The sequence below is a fragment of the Elgaria multicarinata genome, chromosome 2 (assembly GCF_023053635.1).
Source record: "Elgaria multicarinata webbii isolate HBS135686 ecotype San Diego chromosome 2, rElgMul1.1.pri, whole genome shotgun sequence".
In the NCBI taxonomy this organism is placed as follows: Eukaryota; Metazoa; Chordata; class Lepidosauria; order Squamata; family Anguidae; genus Elgaria; species Elgaria multicarinata.
In genome coordinates, this window is record NC_086172.1 from 8,583,538 (window position 1) to 8,605,401 (window position 21,864).

At 45.5% G+C, this 21,864-nt stretch overlaps 1 protein-coding gene across 1 annotated transcript in view; it reads right to left on the reverse strand.

Moving 5' to 3' along the window:
• VPS54 (VPS54 subunit of GARP complex) overlaps nt 1-16,802 on the reverse strand; it is a 69,738-nt gene extending 52,936 nt beyond the window's left edge. The window contains exons 1-3 of the mRNA XM_063115980.1: nt 16,665-16,802; nt 13,633-13,742; nt 3,374-3,535 (exon numbers count right to left, since the gene is read on the reverse strand). Of these exons, the coding sequence (XP_062972050.1) occupies nt 3,374-3,509 (136 nt within the window). The 5' untranslated portion in view covers nt 3,510-3,535; nt 13,633-13,742; nt 16,665-16,802. The remainder of the gene's footprint in view (nt 1-3,373; nt 3,536-13,632; nt 13,743-16,664) is intronic.
• Nucleotides 16,803-21,864: the final 5,062 nt, after the last annotated feature.

Sequence of the window (21,864 nt, forward strand, 5' to 3'; positions counted from 1 at the left end):
ACCAGTTATTAGCACACTTTCTAGAAGATTAGCTTCCCATGATGCTCCAGCAGCACGGGAAGGAGCAATGCTTCAGCCACTCCCATCCCACAAGGGTAAAGTAAGATCAAGGCATCTTATTCCCCCTCCCTGTTTCAGCCAATTTAGTACTTTTGCTTTTTGAGACAAAGTACTGCCAATGTTTCCATTTCAGCAGAGTGTTCTTATTTTATTCCCAAGTTAACTCCTGGAGAAAATAATGTCAAGTTCCCTAAAAAATGCTGATTGTTCACCATTTCATTATTCACCATTAAAACAAATCCAAAGTGACAAGATGTATGCATTACCTCCTTTTGAGGAATTTATTTATTTATAAATGTATGAGTCCTCTTTTGCCCCAGATAGAGCTGTCCGAGCAACTTACAATTACAACTTTAAATCAATTTAAAAGCTTTAAATCACCAAACAGAAGAATTCAGAGCAGGACAAAATCTTAAAAACAAATACATTTTAAATACTAAAAAGCCATGTGTAACAAAAGAATATTTTAACAGCCAACCTAAAAATGAATGAAGAAGGGGCCAGTTTAACTTCCACAGAGAAATTAACAGGGCAATCCTATGGTCCCTGGAACAGAACTTCCTCACTGGGCTCATCTTCACCTCGTGACTTTCTGGGACTGGGGGGGGGGGGGGAAGGATCCCGGGCTTTTCCACTTCCAGGATCGTCCCCCAGCGTGCATATGCTAGTGCAATGTCCCAGAAGTCAGGAGGCGTGTGTATGTGTGTGTTTTGAAGCAGGAGCCACTCGTGCAATTGCACAGCCCTGATCCTGTGAAAAAAGTGAGTAAAAACAAGAAGAAAAAAGAAAAACTCAACACTGAAAAGCGCCGACAGCCATCCCGGGGATGGTGAAACTGCTGCCCCCCCAATGGGCACAGAGCCCGCCCCAGCTCCGTGTCCATTTGCTGAGGCTCTCTACTCATGGGGAGGAGGGAGATCCGCGAGGTCGTGCCACACCACCTGTGGTCTTCGGGGTCTCTCCTGGGGCCACAGGAAAAACGTGGTTGCAGTTATCCTGGGGAAAGTGAGTGGTCGTCCCCGGTTGATCCCAGGATTCCGTGCCTCATTTGGACGCACAGGGACGACCTCGAGCTGACCCCGGGATAGATGGTGTAGACATGCCCACTGTCTCTGCAGAAGGATCCATTTCCCTTTCTGACATCGGAGGAGGAAACGGGGGAGAATAGGGGCCTGGTGTGGGCAGAGCAGGGAAGGCTCTGGACCTGAAGGAGCTGGTCTACATGATTTCCCTTCCATTGTTCCCAAGAGGATCAAGGACTAATGGCAAAAGCCACTCCCTCCTCACTTGTCAGGACCTGTCCTGTCCTGCAGCACCATCTGGCGGCAGCTTTCCATATAACCAGGCACAGGGCTTTGCAGGATGCGAGCCCTAGATGGTAAAGCCTTACAGGGTTCAGGCCCAGACCAGCAGGCACTCCCAGGTGGGCTCATACAGAACAGCTGGGAGCTGCTAGGAAAGGCTGCATTTCACCTTCAGCCTTTGCCATAGCAACATGGTCTCTCACGCTAGCTACAGCCAGTTCCTGACCATTTACTATCACAGATCTTGTCTCGCTGGACCTCTTGCTCTTCTTGACCACACCTCTGCCCCCTTTGCTACCTGGTACATGCCTGAACCTTGTTTTGCTTTTGATTATTGACTTTTGCCTCTGACCCTTGTTTGGACTCTGCCTCTTGCCATGATCCCTGCCTGGACCTTGCCTGCTTGTTGATTGGACTTCTCTTCTGCCTCTAGCCCCTGCTTGGATTCTGAACCTGTGTCTAACCTTGTGCCTGTTTCCTGGATTTGACTCCTGCCTCTGGCCCTCTGTTGGACTCTGCCACCTGAAATCTGTGCCTCACTCCCAACTTGCTTCACCAGTATTCCAACCGCCCAAGCCGGTTCCGTCTCTGTCCGTCCCAGCCCTGGCGTTCCTGACTAAGGACCCTGCCGCCCATGCCCCAGATCGTGACATCACTTCAACCCTGCTAGAAGAACTCTAGTGAGACTTTGGAAATACCAGAGCACTCCAACCTCAGAGGACTCCTACACAAAAATAGGATTCCATCCTAAGTGTACTATACAGTCACCTGACTCATTAAAAATAACAGTTCTGGGCTTTTGTCAACAGGAATAGTGAATCTAGCAGAATGTTGATCCCACAGATGAAGATGTATTCCATTTATCTTCAACGCCCTCTGACTGTTTCTCAGGATCTGACCCTGGAGTGTCCAACATGGTGCCTTCAGACACTTCACGTAGCACCTGCCACTCTCTGACCATCCTGATTTTAAGTTTTTTAAGATTATTATACTTTATTAAAAAAAAAAACCACACACCACACCTAAGAGGCTGGCATGCTGCAAAGCAAAGTGATAGTCTCCAGTCTTACTTTATTTCCAAGAAGTTCTCTGGACCACAGATGAACCCCAGAGGCAATCTTAGGAAATAAAAATTAGTGACTGCAACCTAGCACTTCATTTTGATGCATGCCCAGCAACCCAGAAAAAAGTCCACTGGGGTGGTAGGGAGTGTCCTAGGGACTTGAGAGGGTAGTAAGAAGTGAGGGGGCTGTTTTGTGTATGCTGCATTTATACGTGTGTTACCTGGTTTGCTTTTGCGTGTGTGGTTTATCTGAGGATCACTAGTTTAGTGATACTAATTTCTCTGAAACTAGTATTTGGTTGTGCATTGTGGGGGCATAACTGATTTAGCATTACAGCAGTTTCTTGGCTTGTTTCGGCAATTGCCCCGGGATGTGCAATATCACACCCACCCATGGTAGGGCCTGAGCTCACACCACTGTTGGTGGGGCCATCTGTATATGCCACTGCTGGTGGTGCCTGTGTAAGGTCCCCATTGGATACTACCCATAGTTTAGCAAGTCAGGCATAATTATAGATTTAAATTATCTATTCCTACCCTTTCTCAAATACTCTATGGTACCACCTTTTTAGTGATGAAGAGCTAGTTTGGGTTTATATAAGAAACTTAAGCATCCTCAAATGCCTACAGGGCTAAAGAAAAACTGTAATGCAAAGCAGTAACTATTATTTTTGAATTTGGGGGACGGTTTTTTGTATTTTAAGTGAAAACTTCCTGAAGTTGCATGGGAGGTTGGGAAAATTCCTGGTTGATCCCAGGGACTCACACAAAAGGAATCTTCCTTGGTGCTACATAAGGTATTAAGAAACTGGTTTAGGTGTTAGCTACAATGCAAGGAGCTAACACCTACGTCACCTGCTCATCCATTTAACTGCAATACACAGGAAACAAAGTGTTACTGATACTGTAAACATAAGTACCAAGTTTTTTTTGATAGTGGTGTTACCTGTGGGTTCCTTAGGACATACATCCGGCAGCGACTGCACTGGTCGAAAGCGTTTGTTAGAATCCACTTCCTTTTTAAAGAATACATCATTGCTCTTTGACTGAGGCACTGGTGAAGACCGGTGGCTTGAGGCCATTGCATAAAGTTGCCACTGGATAAGTACTGGATTAAAACAAATAAAACGTATTCATGCGTAAAACGTATTCATTAATTTAGATGTTGTGAAAGAATGATAAAATTATATAACAACCAGTTATATAAACTGAAAGCGTTTACAGCAACAGTAACTGAAATAAATTGTAATAGCAGCAATGACAACACGTTAATGGAATTTTAAATTGTTTTATCTCACTCTCGCAACACCACAGACACAAAATTAACCCAAATGTTCAAATACTCCAACTCAATTAAGATAATTTATTCCAGTCTGATTACTTTAAAAGCATAGTTACTTTATGCTAACTAAAAGCATAGTTACTTTATGCATAGATTACTTTAAAAGCATACCATACATGATTACATATTACCCATCCTCCACAAAATGTGGCAAAAGTAAGAACTGCTTCCTCTTTTGCTATGCTGCTGAGAAAAGACAATGAACAAATTTAAACATTATCCAATAGTCAGAGGTCGTACATCCTGTAAATCACCAATAAGAGGCTCAACCTGTTAGCCTTTGTGCTAGACCATACTCTCCTCCAAAGGTCTCTTCAGTCTCTCTTCCTATCCACACCTCTCCCCTCTCTGAATGGATTTCATCTATTCCGGGATCTCATGGCAGTCTTTCCCAACAGCAAGTTATACTCCACTTTCCTTAATTTTAGGCACCTTCCTTTCACTGCAGCCTGAATCAGAGCAGGTGTATCTAAACAGAGGAGTTCCTATTTGTGAATCTATGCTATTACTCAAGAGTAATCATCACTTTTTGAATGGATAGTGTTTCACATATATCATCTCAGTAATCCTTACAGACACCCTGTAATGTAGGTCAGTATTACTATCTTCAAATAGCTTGGGTTGGGGGTGGGCAGAGTAGCTAAGCCATCACGCTTTAGGGAGGACCAATATCAAACCTGAAGTAGGAGTGCCTTCCTAATCTAGGGTGACCATATGAAAAGGAGGACAGGGCTCCTGTATCTTTAACAGTTGTATTGAAAAGGAAATTTCAGCAAGTGTCATTTGTATATACGGGGAACCTGGTGAAATTTCCTCTTCATCACAACAGTTAAAGCTGCAGGTGCCCTGCCCTCTTTTAAATCTGGTCACTCTAGTATTGCTCCTGCACCTTTAATTGTGATGAAGAAGGAATTTCACCAGGTTCTCCATATATACAAATGACACCTGCTGAAATTCCCTTTTCTATGCAACTGTTAAAGATACAGGAGCCCTGTCCTCCTTTTCATATGGTTTAAAGCACTATAAAGCAGTTGTAAAGCGCTTTAAAGCAATAGTGTAGATCCAGCCCAGGTGCAGCTGCGTCACCAGAAGTGACGCGGAATCAGCTGTTTCAACCCGATTATGCATACTGCGTATGCGCAGTACCTGTATGATCCCTTGACCGTGGTGTGCATACACGGATATGACGGAAGGGGAATATGCTAGCGCACCATACTAATCAGCACCTTTGCTGCATAAAAATGCATGCAAGTTGGTCTTGCTTATTTCACATAGACTCAGAAGTTTCTCATTACGTTCGCGTGACACACCTACACACTGCAGCTGACACACTAAGATGTCGCGACACACAGTTTGGAAAGCTCTGCACCAGGGGATAGACAGGTGGGGAGCACAGGCTATGCCAAATATTCTGGACAGAGCACAATGCATTCTACTTCAACCTGCTCCTCCTTCTCCCCATATACTGATAAGCCTTATTTGTTCCCTGCCAAAGATGCAGGATATATGAATGTCTAATTCCAGAAACAAAATGGATAAAGCATTTGTGCATCATCAAGTTGGCTTCAACTAGAAACAAGGCAGAGGCCTCCTAAATAAACTGCAATATGAGGCTGCACTAAATTATTCATAGCTAAAAGCTATTTGAGTATAGTCATAATTCAGGACCTTATGGATAATTAACCTCTATAAGCCACTGCATTTGTAAAGGCAGTAGATGGTTCATACAACAAAATACCCACACCATACAAAACCCCATCATGCATATTTGTCTCACTTAAATAAGAGTAAAGCTCTAATAGAAAAATATCAAAATGTGCTTCAGAAGTATCATTAAACTGCTCAGACAGTGGTAAAATCCTTCCTGTCATATCAAGGCCTCCGAAGAATATTTGCTAAAAATTGGTTTTTACTTGCACAGTTGTCCTGCCCTGGTGCAGGGAGAGCCAGATCAGTCCAGATTTTGTACGTATTTTTTACAATAAGGAGGATCTTTCCTCCTAGTGGGCTGTTTGGTGCAGATTCTCAGTATGAGCCCAGGAAGCCACGGGGCGTTCAGGGCTTACCAGAAACATTACTACTCCCCAGGCAAGCTTAGCAGCGGGCATGGTTTGCTTGTCAACCACTGGAGAAGAAAGCGAGATTAATTACAGAAACACATCTTGTCTGGAAACTTTTTTTTTTTTGCAGTGGGGAAGGAGTTTGCAGCAGGAGTAGAGGGAGACTGATGTCCCCTGAACACTGACTAGCGCTTGGCCTGATACATAGTATAGTGGACTGCACAGGTGAGGTGTCAGCACACTCAGAAACTGCTTGCAAGTCACTTGTGATTGGAGAAACATTATTTGTTTAATGAGTCCCAAGAACAGGATCCACTAAATCTAAGGCAACAGCAACAGATAACACAACTTTAACATAGAGAAGATAGATAAGGGAAATATTCATTTTATTTTAATGTAACTATTTATGTCCTGCCCTACCTCAGAATCTTAGGAATTGCAAAGCAATTTATCTTGGAGCGAGAGGTAAGTCTTTTAAAGGACATGATCCCTGAATATTTAAAAAATTAACGCTACAACCCTGCACGCTTATCTATGAGTAATCCTCCAGCCCCCCCCCCCCCATCAGATCTAAGCAATCCCAGAAATGGAAGGGAGAAGAAAGCGACGAAATACTTGCTGTTATTCAGAACCAGAGAACAGACTTTCCCAAAAATCTACTCCAGGTTTTTCTTTCCACCTAATTTAGCTGCTGCCCAGATCAAAGACTTTCTCACCCCTGGTCTGCTTGTGAGTACTTTGCTGAAGGCTGCACCACACTTTTCTCCCCAGAGATCCAAGCCAAAGATGAAACTGGCAAAGATATAGGACTTCCACCAATCACTTCCTATATTGGTGCAATAATAGTAATGGACAGTGGACATTCTGGTAGCACCAATGCAGACAGCCCAGCTATGAAAATATTAGTATTTTATTTCTTTCCAATAGTAATCTTCTCAACCATATTTTTCATGACTTTTAAACAGCCTTCTTTTTAAAGGTTTTTAGGAAATAGCCAACTGCCTACTGAATAATTATGCAAGAATACACATATATTAAGATGGTGAAAAATAAGATGACTGATATCACCTGGCTGTTGAAAGATAAAATAAAACCCTCACGCTACTAGGCTGAAACTGTGTTAGAGGAACTAAGAAAAATCCTTAATTGTCAGCAGTGCTCATTGTTTGTTCTTCTTTTTGCAAGTCTCATGATTTGAATGGCACCCAAAAGTGCAAGTCATCCAGAAGCCTGTTGAAAGAAGTTCATACATCTATATAAAGCAGGAAAAGTGTGCTTTAAAGCAGTGGTTCCCAAACTTTTTCAGGTCACTGCCCCCTTGGTTCCACAAACTCATGCCAAGCGCCCCCCTACCCTACACTATAAAAATCATTATTCAGAATAGTGGTTTTCAACGACCCACCAAGGAAGATAATAACAATAAAATTCAAAACAGTAACAATTAATTGAATACTTTATTCAAAATCCAATTGGTGTGCCCTGCCATGCTGGCTGCAAACAGAAGTGTTCGCTCTCTTTTCCCTCCCTCCCTCAGCAAGCCTGGGGCCGGTGCTTCCCATTTAAAGGGGATTCTAGGAGTTGAAGGACTTTTTTCTGTCTAAACATGCATAAAATTGTGCCTTTAACTTATCAATGCCACACTAGCATGAATACAGGAATCAAATAGGATTTCCTTCTTCAGTGGAACACACTTACTTAGGAGTAAGCACCATTTTGTTATAGGAGAGGATAATGTATTTTAATTAAAAATTTAAAATAATTATCTGCCACCTGGTACAGAGTTTTCCTATGGAAAATCTGGCTGGGACTGAAGTAAAGGGGCACTAATTTCACTGTACTACTACTTATTGTCTTTAAATATGGTTAAATATCCCACAGTTACCTTGCTATTCTATTTCTACAGTTCATTTTCTCCTGTCTTTTCTTCACCCTCTCTTCGTTTTCAGGCTGAATCCTATGCACATTTACCTCAGAGTAAGTTCTATTGATCTCAGTGGGGCTTACTTCTGAGTAGACATACTTAGGATTGTGTTGCAGCTCTGTTTTTATGGTGACACAAGATACACACATACCATGTTTACCAAAAGAACGCGTGAAAAAAGGGGGTTGGACACCCTGAAATAAGCAAGGGCAGATAGGAAAGGTTTCAGCAAGCATTCTGGAAAAAGGTGCTGCTGAATCTTCTTTAGCCAGGAAGGACCTGGGGAATTGCAATTCTCTCTCCCTCCCCCTTTTCTTTTCTCTCCCAATCCTGTTGTAGTCCAGATTTTTGGGGGGGTGGGAGCAGACACAGAGACACACATCATCTCTCTCTCTCTCTCTCTCTCTCTCTCTCTCTCTCTTTCTTTCCACCCCCCCCCCTCCCCACAAGCCTCACAGTAGCTGCCAGGCTGATTAGGACAGGAGGGCAGCAGCTCAGAGGGGAGATGGCCCCAATCTGCAACTCCTGACAGGGGAAGGGAGCCTGGTGATACCTTGCAGCAGCACAAGCAGTCCTGCTCCCCACCCACCCAGCCTGCCGGCTGACTGCTGTTCTTGGCAGCTGCTCTGCCGCCCGCCGTCCTCCACGTGCTCCTTCCTCTCCGCCACATGGCTGCTGTTCCCGCCTTGTGCAGCAACTATCGCGAGAGGTCTGCCAGGGCAGCTTGTAGGAGGGAGCAGCTCTGGCCAAGGGAGGGAGCGAGCGAGCAGGCGGCAGTGGCTCCAGCAGGAAAGAAGCTCTGGGCCCTCCTAGGCAGGAGAAGAGTGGGTAGAGCAGCTGAATTTGCCACTGTTTCCTGCTCTGCTGCCTCCTGTGGGCGCTTCCCCCACCCCCTACTTCTGGTGGGGCCGCTGTGGGCTTGAGATAGGAGGAGAGAGCGGCTGCGTGAATGAGAAAGTCCTTCCTGAGCAGCAGCGGTGTGGGGAGAGCAGCTGAATTTGCCGCTCCTTCCTGCTTGGTCCCTGGGTTTTAGGACCTTCTGGAGAGACCACCTCGAGCACCCCCCTGCCACCCCTTTGCCTGTTAGCGCCCCCTGCCAGTGCCCCCCTGCTGTCCCTTTGCCTCTTAATGCCCCCCTATGCAATCCCACCACCCCCAAGGGGGCAATACCGCCCACTTTGGGAACCACTGCTTTAAAGGGAGGTTAGGTTTAAGCCTATGCACATTACATTAAACCAATTACACATCATGTATATCACACATAAGGATGAAACTGCTCCTCCCAGAGTGGGCCAAGTCTCCAGTTTCATGCATACCTGGAAATCACAGCTATATTAGGTCATTGTGATCTGAGATAACAGAAAGAAATCTTCCTGCACACCAATCACCCTCCCAACTGGTTTACACTGAAAAGGTAAACCCACAAGTTACACTATTTGTCCAAGCTTTCCAATATTCATAGAATCATAGAATAGCAGAGTTGGAAGGGGCCTACAAGGCCATCGAGTCCAACCCCCTGCTCAATGCAGGGATCCACCCTAAAGCATCCCTGACAGATGGTTGTCCAGCTGCCTCTTGAAGGCCTCTAGTGTGGGAGAGCCCACAACCTCCCTAGGTAACTGATTCCATTGTCGTACTGCTCTAACAGTCAGGAAGTTTTTCCTGATGTCCAGCTGGAATCTGGCTTCCTTTAACTTGAGCCCGTTATTCCGTGTCCTGCACTCTGGAAGGATCGAGAAGAGATCCTGGCCCTCCTGGTCCCTCAGTCAGGACCAACATGATAGAAAGTATTTGAGATCTTTCTCACATTTCCAACATAGGTTGTGAGTACCAGTAATGTTATATATTTTACTTGTAGTAATATATAATCTTGTCAATTCTTTCAGATAAGAGAAGTTACTTTCTCGGTACCCAGTACATCCCCAGACATCAATGTTCTTGTCCTGCCCCAAATCCTGGGCCTACTGAATTATTAATGTTGAACTGTTCCATCTCAGCAGAATTCCTGAAGAACTTTTATGGAATATGTTTACTATTCTCTATTATTACAGAATAAAATTTTGTTCATAGTCCAAGTTGAAAATGTCCATCTTGCAATCTTAAAGGTATTTCAAACATTGTAAATACTGAAACCAATATGGTTTCTAATTTCCCATCATGTTTTCTAATAGATAACTCAGATGGTGAGTGCTAACAGGACTGTAGCCAAAACAGGGCCGCTGATAAACAAAAACAAAAATAAAAATCAACATCCATTTTGAAGTACAAAAATCTTTTTTTTAAACTTAATGGGGCAATAATAATAATAATAGTCTAATGAGTACTCAGTCTAATAAGTACTGAGCTATAGAATGTAGGGCGATAACTGGAAAAAGAAAATGGAAGTGGGGAGGGGATAATGTCCTACTTGGAGGATATGGCTAGCAGGAACCCTGAACAGGAACACTTCTTTTAGGAGGAAGGATATTGTACAACATTTTGTTGCAGATCTCACTTGATTTTTTTTTAATTTTATGAGTCTCCAGAGCTCTGTTTCCAGAGCTCAAATTCAGCAAATCGCCCATTGGGTTGATATCCAGGTTGCACTTGATAACTGCTGCAATGGGAGATTTGATAGCACTTAATCTGTATTTTTCTTAAATTCTTGAGATCATGAAATATGATATTATGGAATATTTTTGACTGATTAGATGAGGTCTTGGATTTAACTACAATGAACCTTAGTTTTATAGGGCTAAAGGAGTCTCCTGGTTCATTAACTATTTTGGAGGATTATCCATTCTGATAACCAGTGTTCATAGTTTGCATGGTCATAATCTAGCATTTGGGCAATTTTATCAATTTAGGGCATGTCTAGACCTCCTGGCTTTCCAGGAGGGAGGGGGAAAGATCTTGTGATTTTATGATCGCGAGATCATCCCCCTCAGTCCACATGTGGCGCGCGACATCCCAGGAGGAAGAGGACGTTGCGCCCGCCATTTTTTAAAAAAGAAACAGGAGCTGGAGCACACCAGCGCAAAGGTGTTTGTTTGTTTGTTTTTTAAAAAAGCCCCGACCCCGATCCCCCCCACCCGATGGGCACGGAGCGCTTGCAGAGCTCCATGACCTGTGCCTGGTTCCCTGAGTTTACTCACAAGGAGCCGGGATTATACCGGGATGGCTGCACACACGTCCTGCGGTCTCAGGATCATCCTGGGACCGCGGGAAAAACTGCAAAATATGTGTAGGGCCATATCTTGGGGAAATGCAGGGATCATCCCTCCCTGCTTCCAGCATCCCCTGTGCATCATGTGGATGCACAGGGACGATTCCCAGGATATCACCCCATCTAGACATGCCCAAAGTCTAACTATTCTTTTCATCCTGTAAGACTCTGAGTAGGTATTGCAAATTCCCCCTAAATGAACTGCCCAACATCTATAGCCTGTTTGCCTGTCTGCTCCAACTGAGGGAATTTAACAAAGCACCCTGCAGTCAAGCACAAGCACCTGAGAAGGGAAAAGGCTGCACTGTTTTCTCTCATTTCAAGGCCTCAGGGAAGTGAGAAGATCGGGTTCGCTGAACCCCTTCTTTTCTGGTCTGCTGTATGTTATACAGAGGCAGCTAAACTTCTCACTTTGCACAAGGCTACCAAGAAAAAAGGAGGTGTTGCAGGCCCCTTTATTCTCAGATGATTGTGCCTGCTAAAATGGGTGCAGATTTCTTAGGAGCTTTCGTAAACCTCAGTCAGAGTAGGAGGCAGTACAGATTTGAAGGTATTGGAGGGGGGATAGAAACAATTTTGGGGATAGAAACAATATGTAGCAAGGCACATTAGTGAATTCCAGCAGAACTACACAGTTTAAATTTAAAATATTTCATTAGAAGGCATCCATACTAAATAGTTGCTGTAATAGAGGCCATAGCTAGACCTAAGGTTTATCCCCGGATCGTCCAGGGGTCAAACCTGTTCATCTAGGTGACACACAGGGGATCCAGTGCTCAGGCAGGGGCGAACCCTGGATGATCCCAGGATAAACCATAGGTCTAGCTGTGGCCTGGGCCTGTTCATATGATCATCACAGCCCACCATGGTTTATTTAAGCCACAAGGGAATGTGGTATGTGCTAATGGCCATTTTGAATACTTAATCCCTGCGGGGGTTGTTGTGTAGTCCAAACCCTGGTGCAGAGATTATTTGATAACCCTGCAACAGACCAAATAACACAATAGCTGGAGTGGGCAACATCTGGTCCCCAGAGCCCCCAAGTATAGCACCCATCACTCTCCTTCCCCCCTCAAATCTTGGTACCCCCTCAAATCTTTAAACCTGGAGCTACTAAAGAATGCCGAAAGGGTCAACATTAGCTTGTTAGGAGCGCCATGGCTGATATGGAGTCCCAATAGAATCAAAATTAGCTTGCAAACAAGCTAATATTTACCTATTTGTCATTCCACAGCAGAGGTAGATGCCGTTTTGGGGTTTTTTATTCCTCCCCCTCCGTGTGAGGGAATGTCTGGTGGGGTAAAAATGGCTCCCACCATTATGTCCAGAATATTCATAAAAAAGAGTAGTAACAGTTTTTTTCAATGAGATCAAAAGCCCATGGTGTGTGTTTAGCAGTCATAAATTCCTAATTTGAGAACAAAACACACTATAGAGTTAGCTACAGGATATAAAAGAGGAACTCAATCATCTACGTAGGCTCTGTACATTATCCTGATAAAATAGATTCTTTATTTTTGGATCCTAACACTTGTGATGATGTATCAGTCCCTGGGTTCTCAGTCTGGAAAGCTGACCAAAATAATAAATACACGATATTGGTCAGAATAAAAAAAAAATCTCCCATATGCAAGAAAGAGCACTACCACGTGTGCAGTGGGAGAAGCGCAATAATTCTTCCGCTGTGGCCCTCATGTGCTGCTGCTCTAAAGAACTGCTACAGTTACTACAGCTGCTTTAAAAATTAAATTTTATTTGTTTCAATCAGATTTTTAATTTCATTTATTTTTATATACCTGGTTTCTGGGAGTAGTTATCTGGGTTTGGTGAGTAACCTATTTCTAGTAACCGCTTACTCACTCCAGTGAAAGTACTGGATCACAGAAAAACATTGTGCGAATTCAGGAAGGAAAGGAAAGGAAAGGAACCTCTCGTGCAAGCACTTGAGTCATTGCTGACTCCTAGAGGGACGCCTGCTTTCGCTGACGTTTTCTTGGCAGACTTTGTAGTGGGGTGGTTTGCCATTGCCTTCCCCAGTCGCAGTTACCTTTCCCCCAGCTAGCTGGGTACTCATTTTACCGACCTCAGAAGGATGGAAGGCTGAGTCGATCTGAGCCGGCTGTCTGAGAACCAGCTTCCGCTGGGATTGAACTCAGGCCGTGGGGAGAGTTTCGGCTGCAGTAACTGCCACTTACCACTCTGCGCCACATGAGGCTCATGTGTGAATTCAACCCATGGTTAAATTGCCATGTAACTGAACTTCAAATCCTTTATATGTTATGATTGCCCAATTCAAGAGATGCTTATCTATATATATATATACGATTTCCCTTGATGTCAAGAATAGAGTAAAAGTCACTTTACATGAGTATTAAAGCTTATGTTCACATGGTTCACTGAGAAAAAACATAGTTCTAACATTAGCCTGTTACCAAACTCTACTAACAGTGAGAAGATAAACATTGCATTCTACAAGTATTCTATAAATTATAAAAGTATTAAAGGTGCAACCCAATGATTGTTTAGATAAAAAAGCATGGTGCCTGGAGCTACAGAACTTTTTTTTCTGTGTAAACATGCATGAGTCCCAGTACTGGGAAAAAGGCGGAATAATAATAATAATAATAATAATAAATAAATAAATAGGGTTGCATCCTAAGGCACTAAGGTTGCATACCTTAATGACAGAACTCCAAGAATGTCCCAATATGGCAGACCTCATATCTCTTCCAGTTCCATTAGTTAAAAATATCTTCAGATTGTAATGTACATGACTGTTTTCAAGTTCTAAACAAAATATAACAGCATTAAATACATTTAACAGGAATTAAAAAAAACAAATGTGACAAACCATTATTTTAAAATTCTGATTAAAACTGCAACTATACTGATAGATTCAGTTAATACAATGCCATGTGACTTTTTAAAAAACACAAAATAATAGAAATCCTTTAAAATGTGAATGTGGCGTAACTCAGAACGTCTTCTCACTTTTCATTTTGTATAGACAGGATGGTCACTCCAGTGTCTGTATATGCATGACATTTCTGTCATCAGCTTCTTAGGGTCATTTCTCATTTGTGTGATGGAATTATGGGCACCCTGTTAGATAAGTTATACCTAAAGATCAAGGAAATCATAATGCGTGAACTTAACATGCTTCTGTCTTGGATATAAGGACACCAACGTAGGGAATGTTGGTTAAACTGATGTAGTTATGTCTCAAATATAAGAGCCTGTTTTTTTTTTTAAAAAAAGCTTAGATTGGCAAATTGGTGCCTATGATGGGGCAGCCCTGTCTAGTGTGGACTTAATTCTCGTCTTTTTATAGTTTATTTTTATTTTATTTATTATTGCACTTATATCCCACCTTTTTCCCTCCAAGGAACCCAAGGCGGTGTACACATAATCCTCCTCCTCTCCATTTTATCCTAACAACAACAACCCTGTGAGGTAGGTTGGGCTGAGAGCTGTGACTGGCCCAAAGTCACCCAGTGGGTTTCCATGGCTGAGTGGGGACTAGAACCCGGATCTCCCGACTCCCAGTCTAACACTTTAGCCACTACACCACACTGGCTCTTACATCATGACAGCACTTTCTGCTGCTTTATTTCATGGCTCTCAAGCTTTTTACCAGGGCGAAAAGAATTCAGAAGAATTGCTAGGTCTCCTTAGAAACCCCAAATTCATCCTACTGCCTGGCTGCATTTGGACCACACAACGGTGGATTAATAGTCAACTCCACAGTTGATTATCGAGAGGTACTCCCCACATAACATGATTATAATCAACCGTGGTGTGGATTAAGGCCAGCGTCGAGTTGAATATTAGTCAACGGTATTTATTTATTTATTAAATTTATATACCGCCCCATAGCCTAAGCTCTCTGGGCGGTTTACAAAAGTTAAAAAACAGTGGACATTAAAAAAGTACCATATTTCTTCGATTGTAAGACGCCATTGATTGTAAGATGCACACTAATTTCAGTACCACCAACAGAAAAAAAAGCTTTGATTCTAAGAATAATAATCGCACCCGCGATTCTAAGACGCACCCCGTTTTTAGAGATGTTTATATGGGGGGGAAGTGCATCTTAGAATCGAAGAAATACGGTATACGAAATTTAAAACCATCAAAAAGATTTAAAAACAACAACAGTATACAGTATCCATTTTAAACAACAACAGTTCTGGGGTCCTTTAAAAAACAAACAAACTTAGCATACGTTGTTAAATGCCTGGGAGAAGAGAAAGGTCTTGACCTGGTGCCGAAAAGATAACAAAGTTGGCGCCAGGCGAGCCTCATCGGGGAGATCATTCCATAATTGGGGGGCCACCACTGAAAAGGCCCTCTCCCTTGTTGCCAAAAATGGTGTCTCTGATTGGCACAGCCCACGCCCTCTTTCCCTCTCAAGACCTCCTGCTATATATTTTTTTTTATTAAAAGAGGGAATTTATGCTATCAGCCTGTTCTCCTGTGTGGAGTGGAGGATAAGAATAAGAAGCGGGAGGTCTCTGTGCGTTGCCTAATCCCTTATTTGCGCTGCCCGAGTGTGGAGTTCAGGCAGAGAATGGAACATCCTAATTACTGCAGCTTTATCTTTTTTTAAAAAAAACAACAACCCAACAACAACCCACAAAGCAAGTTCCTATCCTTCATGGCTGAGAAGATGGACTTGCCTGTGTGTGATCAGTATTTATACTGTTGTTTTATACTTTGAATGTTTTTAATTTTTGTGAACCGTCCAGAGAGCTCCGGCTGTTGGGCGGCATAGAAATGTAATAATAATAATAATAATCATAATCAGTACGACAATGGAACCAGTGACCTTGTGGGCTCTCCCACACTAGAGGCCTTCAAGAGGCAGCTGGACAACCACCTGTCAGGGATGCTTTAGGGTGGATTCCTGCATTGAGCAGGGGGTTGGACTGGATGGCCTTATAGGCCCCTTCCAACTCTACTATTCTATGATTCTATAAGAATGGGAGTATACCTACATTTGCTGGCCTGTCTCCAGTAAAACTACAATTTCTTCCCTGGGGGGTTGATAAGGGAAAGGAAGGCTGGGGGAGATAAAACAGTGTTGAATACGCTTCGTGGGGGGGAAATGCAAGGAGATTTATACAGTCATAGCAGCAAGTAGAAAGGAGGCTATTCTTTGTAACGCGCAAGGAGACGGTGGATCGGATGGAGTAGGAGTGTATGAGCCGAAGTCGGCGGCAGGAGGGAGATATTCTGTGAGCGTGGAAGGGAAGCTATGGAGGCAGCTTCTCACGGCCTGGGAAAGGAGAGAGGCGACGGGGGGAGAAGAGGTTATAAAAGAAGGGCCAACTTGAAGGGGATGGGAAGGGAAGTAGAAACCTACCAACCGAATCTAGGAAATGTGTGTGTAATCGCAGCCTGAGTGTGAACGAGAGGAAGGGTGGGCTACGAAGGCGCTTTATAAATAAATATTAATAATATTACCTCAGGTAACGTCGGGCTGCTGCTTACAGGCCACGGCAGGAGAGGTCTCTGTGGAGCGGGGCTAGGCACTGCTCGCTCGCCCTCCCTCCCCCTTGCCTTTATGTGGGGACTGAATTGGGTTTGGGGTAAGACAGCTGTACTGGGGTCGAGAGGGCTGCCTTGGCCTCCCTTTTGCCCTTCCTGGCTTGGGATCCATGTCGGGGCAGTCGCGATCCCCGCCCCGCGCCAGCAACCCCGGAATACCTGCAGCAGCTGGAGCCGCGGGAAACTCCAAGGCGGCGACGCGGCCTAGCGCGTCCCCCGGCGCCTCCGAAGCGACACGTCGCTACCATGGACGACTCCTTCTCCCGGTTCGGCCCAGGGAAGCGCCTCAGCCGGCAGCGGCGACCGAACTGGCCACTGACAAGCGCCGCCTTCTCCCCGCAGCCCTGGCTGGGAGAAGGAGGAGGAGCCGCTGGTTTCGCCGCCGCCGCCGCCGCCGGTCTTGTGCTGCTTGAGTGGAGGCGACGGAGGCCGCCACCGCCGCCTCTCTCTTCTCTCCTCCCCCTTCTCAGAGGAGGAGATTAGGGAGGGGTGTTTGGAGAGCCACGTTTGGCCTTTGGCTCGCCTGGCAAAGGCTTCTGTTGTTGGTACAACAGCAATGGGGATAACTATCAAGAAACACCCAGGGCCGCTCCATGCCGTTTTCTGCCTGAGGCGAGGCGGCAAAGCCCCCCACCCCGCATGCACACAGGCCACAGCTAGACCTAAGGGTTAGCCTGGGATCATCCAGGGTTGGCCCCTGCCTGAGCACTGGATCCCCTGTGTGTCTCCTAGGTCACAGCTAGACCTAAGGTTCATCCTGGGATCATCCAGGGTTCTCCCCTGCCTGAGCACTAGATCCCCCATGTGTCACCTAGGCCACAGCTAGACCTAAGGTTTATCCTGGGATCATCCAGGGTTGACCCCTGCCTGAGCACTGGATCCCCCGTGTGTCTCCTAGGCCACAGCTAGACCTAAGGTTTATCCTGGGATCATCCAGGGTTGACCCCTGCCTGAGCACTGGATCCCCCGTGTGTCTCCTAGGCCACAGCTAGACCTAAGGTTTATCCTGGGATCATCCAGGGTTCGCCCCTGCCTGAGCGCTGGATCCCCTGTGTGTCTCCTAGGCCACAGCTAGACCTAAGGTTTATCCTGGGATCATCCAGGGTTCGCCCCTGCCTGAGCGCTGGATCCCCTGTGTGTCTCCTAGGCCACAGCTAGACCTAAGGTTTATCCTGGGATCATCCAGGGTTCGCCCCTGCCTGAGCGCTGGATCCCCTGTGTGTCTCCTAGGCCACAGCTAGACCTAAGGTTTATCCTGGGATCATCCAGGGTTCGCCCCTGCCTGAGCGCTGGATCCCCTGTGTGTCTCCTAGGCCACAGCTAGACCTAAGGTTTATCCTGGGATCATCCAGGGTTCGCCCCTGCCTGAGCGCTGGATCCCCTGTGTGTCTCCTAGGCCACAGCTAGACCTAAGGTTTATCCTGGGATCATCCAGGGTTCGCCCCTGCCTGAGCGCTGGATCCCCTGTGTGTCTCCTAGGCCACAGCTAGACCTAAGGTTTATCCTGGGATCATCCAGGGTTCGCCCCTGCCTGAGCGCTGGATCCCCTGTGTGTCTCCTAGGCCACAGCTAGACCTAAGGTTTATCCTGGGATCATCCAGGGTTCGCCCCTGCCTGAGCGCTGGATCCCCTGTGTGTCTCCTAGGCCACAGCTAGACCTAAGGTTTATCCTGGGATCATCCAGGGTTCGCCCCTGCCTGAGCGCTGGATCCCCTGTGTGTCTCCTAGGCCACAGCTAGACCTAAGGTTTATCCTGGGATCATCCAGGGTTCGCCCCTGCCTGAGCGCTGGATCCCCTGTGTGTCTCCTAGGCCACAGCTAGACCTAAGGTTTATCCTGGGATCATCCAGGGTTCGCCCCTGCCTGAGCGGTGGATCCCCTGTGTGTCACCTAGATGAACAGGTTTGACCCTTGGACAATCTAGGGATAAACCTTAGGTCTAGCTATGGCCACAGACACACGCGTAGTCAGCGGGTTACCCAAAGCATCTGAGGCAAAACAACAACAACACACATGCTCTGTCCAGCTTTGGATTAGTCATCATTACCTGGGCACAGTCTCTTGAACAGAACTGCTCAGAAAAACACAACAATAATGCATTTTAAACTGCCCATTCATGATACCCCGAAAGAACTGCCTGAGGGGAGCATCTGACTCTGCCTAATTCTTCCTGACTTGGAGCTGAGCAGAAGCAGGGAAGAGCAGCTGTCCCAGCTCAAGTAGAAGATAGAAAAGCAAGCCAGTTCCCAGAGAGAGAGCGAACAGAGAGCGAGCGAACAGGAAGAGCAAACAGGAATTTGACAGGGGGAGTGTAGGGGACGAGGAGACCAAGGAAAGGGGAAGAAGAGAACCCTCAAGGAAATCCAGGAGGCTGCCAATTCAAAGAGGCCGTGTGCTTGCCATGTGCTCCTGAGTGCTAAGTGAAGAGGGTTGGTGTGGAGAGTTGCTGCAGGACCTGAAGGGGGTGTGGCCTGATTGCTGATTGTACTCTGTACTCAGCAATCAGTGGCCTGATTGCTGTTGATTGTTGTTGGCCTCCCAGTGACCTGTTTCCTGACTTGGAGCTGAGCAGAAGCAGGGAAGAGCAGCTGGCCCAGCTCAAGTAGAAGCTAGAAAAGCAAGCCAGTTCCCAGAGAGCAAGCGAACAGGAAGAGCAAACAGGAGTTTGACAGGGGGAGTTCGGCAGGGGAGGTCAAGGGGGAGGCCTCTAAGAAAAAAAAGAGGGGGGGACAAAGAAAAACATAAAGAGAACCCCCCCCATAAAAACCACACACACAAAACAACCAAAAAATCTTATTTTCCCTTAAGACATACTCATATAGTTGTGTACCTTCAGAGAGGCCAGGACAAAGCAAAGGCAATTCCACTATAATCAGAAAGGAAAAAACAAAGCAGAAAAAGACAATATGGATGGAAAGGAGCCCCTAGAGGTGGTGACCTGCAAAGGGTGTGCAATGTTCGTGTTTCTGCCTGAGCTCAACATGGCGTATACCTGCAACAAGTGCAAGCTGGTGGCACTTTTGGAAGAAAAAGTGAGAGGACTTGAGCGGCGAGTGTCCACTCTCCAAAGAATAAGAGAAGACGAGGAGTTCTTAGACCGAACGGTGGAACTGCAACAGCAACAAGAAGCACACAAGATTGAAGAGCAACAGCCAGCTGAAGCAGAAGTGGAATATGCTGAGGGGAGGAAAGCCAATGAAGAGGAAACTCTCTGAAAAAGAGTGACAGTTAGGAGCAGAAGAACTAGAAGGTATTCTGCACCGGTGGAACCATTAGAGTTAAGCAACCGCTTTCAGCTTCTGGAGGACGAGTCTGAAGGACAGTTTGCAGAGGAAGAAGTACAGGAGACATCGTGCAACAATGAACAAGAGGCAGAAGGTAGGTCAACCAAGAAGAAGAGAAGAGTAGTCGTAGTGGGAGACTCCCTGCTGCGTGGGATTGAAACCCAAGTATGTCGTGAAGACCCATTGACTCGCCAGGTGTGCTGTCTCCCTGGAGCACAGATTAGAGATGTGACTGAAGGGTTACTGAAGCTCATAAAGTCCACGGACACGTACCCCTTTCTTCTCATCCATGTGGGAACAAATGATGTCACCAAGCAGAGCTACGAAGAAATCATTTCAGACTTTGAAGCTCTGGGAAGGAAACTGAAGAACTTTGGGGCCCAGGTAGTTTTCTCATCCATCCTCCCGGTTCTTGGAAGAGGATTAGGGATAACAGATGACAAAGAAAAGGCTGAAGTGCTCAATTCCTACTTTGCCTCAGTCTTCTCCCAAAAGCGGGTCTATGACCCCCCTGGAAAAAGTGAAGCAGAAGTTGAGGGGGCAGGATTACAGTTTGAGATTGATAAACAAATGGTCAAAGAACCCCTAATTTCCTTGAATGAGTTCAAATCTCCAGGGCCAGATGAACTGCATCCTAGAGTAATGAAGGAGCTAGCGGAAAAACTCTCAGAACCTTTGTCTATTATCTTTGCAAAATCATGGAAAACGGGTGAGGTGCTGGATGACTGGAGGAGGGCTAACGTTGTCCCTATCTTCAAAAAGGGCAAAAAGGAGGAACCTGGGAACTACAGACCAGTCAGTCTGACATCCATCCCTGGGAAAATTCTGGAGCAGATTATAAAGAAGTCAGTCTGTAAACACCTTGAAATCAATGAGGGGATCACTAGAAGCCAACATGGATTTCTCAAGAACAAGTCCTGTCAGACAAATTTGATCTCATTTTTTGATAAGATAACCTCCCTTGTGGACCATGGGAATGCTGTGGACGTCATATATCTTGACTTCAGCAAAGCTTTTGATAAAGTACCACATGACATTCTGATTAATAAACTAGCTAAAAGTGGGCTAGATGGAACAACTATTAGGTGGATTCACAGTTGGCTACAGAATTGGACTCAAAGAGTACTTATCAATGCAACCTTCTCAAACTGGGGAGAGGCAACAAGTGGGGTACCGCAGGGCTCAGTGCTGGGCCCAGTGCTCTTCAACATTTTTATTAATGATTTGGACGAGGAGGTGCAGGGAACGCTTAACAAATTTGCAGATGACACAAAATTGGGTGGGATAGCTAATACCCTGGAAGACAGAAACAAATTTCAAAGTGATCTTGATAGGCTGGAGTGCTGGGCTGAAAACAACAGGATGAAATTTAATAGGGATAAATGCCAAGTTCTATATTTAGGAAATAGAAACCAAAGGCACAGTTACAAGATGGGGGATACTTGGCTCAGCAATACTACAAACGAGAAGGATCTTGGAATTGTTGTAGATTGCAAGCTGAATATGAGCCAACAGTGCGATAGGGCTGCAAGAAAGGCAAATGCTATTTTGGGCTGCATTAATAGAAGTATAGCTTCCAAATCACGTGAGGTACTGGTTCCTCTCTATTCGGCCCTGGTTAGGCCTCATCTAGAGTATTGCGTCCAGTTCTGGGCTCCACAATTCAAGAAGGATGCAGACAAGCTGGAGCATGTTCAGAGGAGGGCAACCAGGATGATCAGGGGTCTGGAAACAAAGCCCTATGAAGAGAGACTGAAAGAACTGGGCATGTTTAGCCTGGAGAAGAGAAGATTGAGGGGAGACATGATAGCACTCTTCAAATACTTAAAAGGTTGTCACACAGAGGAGGGCCAGGATCTCTTCTCGATCCTCCCAGAGTGCAGGACAGGGAATAACGGGCTCAAGTTAAAGGAAGCCAGATTCCAGCTGGACATCAGGAAAAACTTCCTGACTGTTAGAGCAGTACAGCAATGGAATCAGTTAGCTAGGGAGGTTGTGGGCTCTCCCACACTAGAGGCCTTCAAGAGGCAGCTGGACAAGCATCTGTCGGGGATGCTTTAGGGTGGATTCCTGCA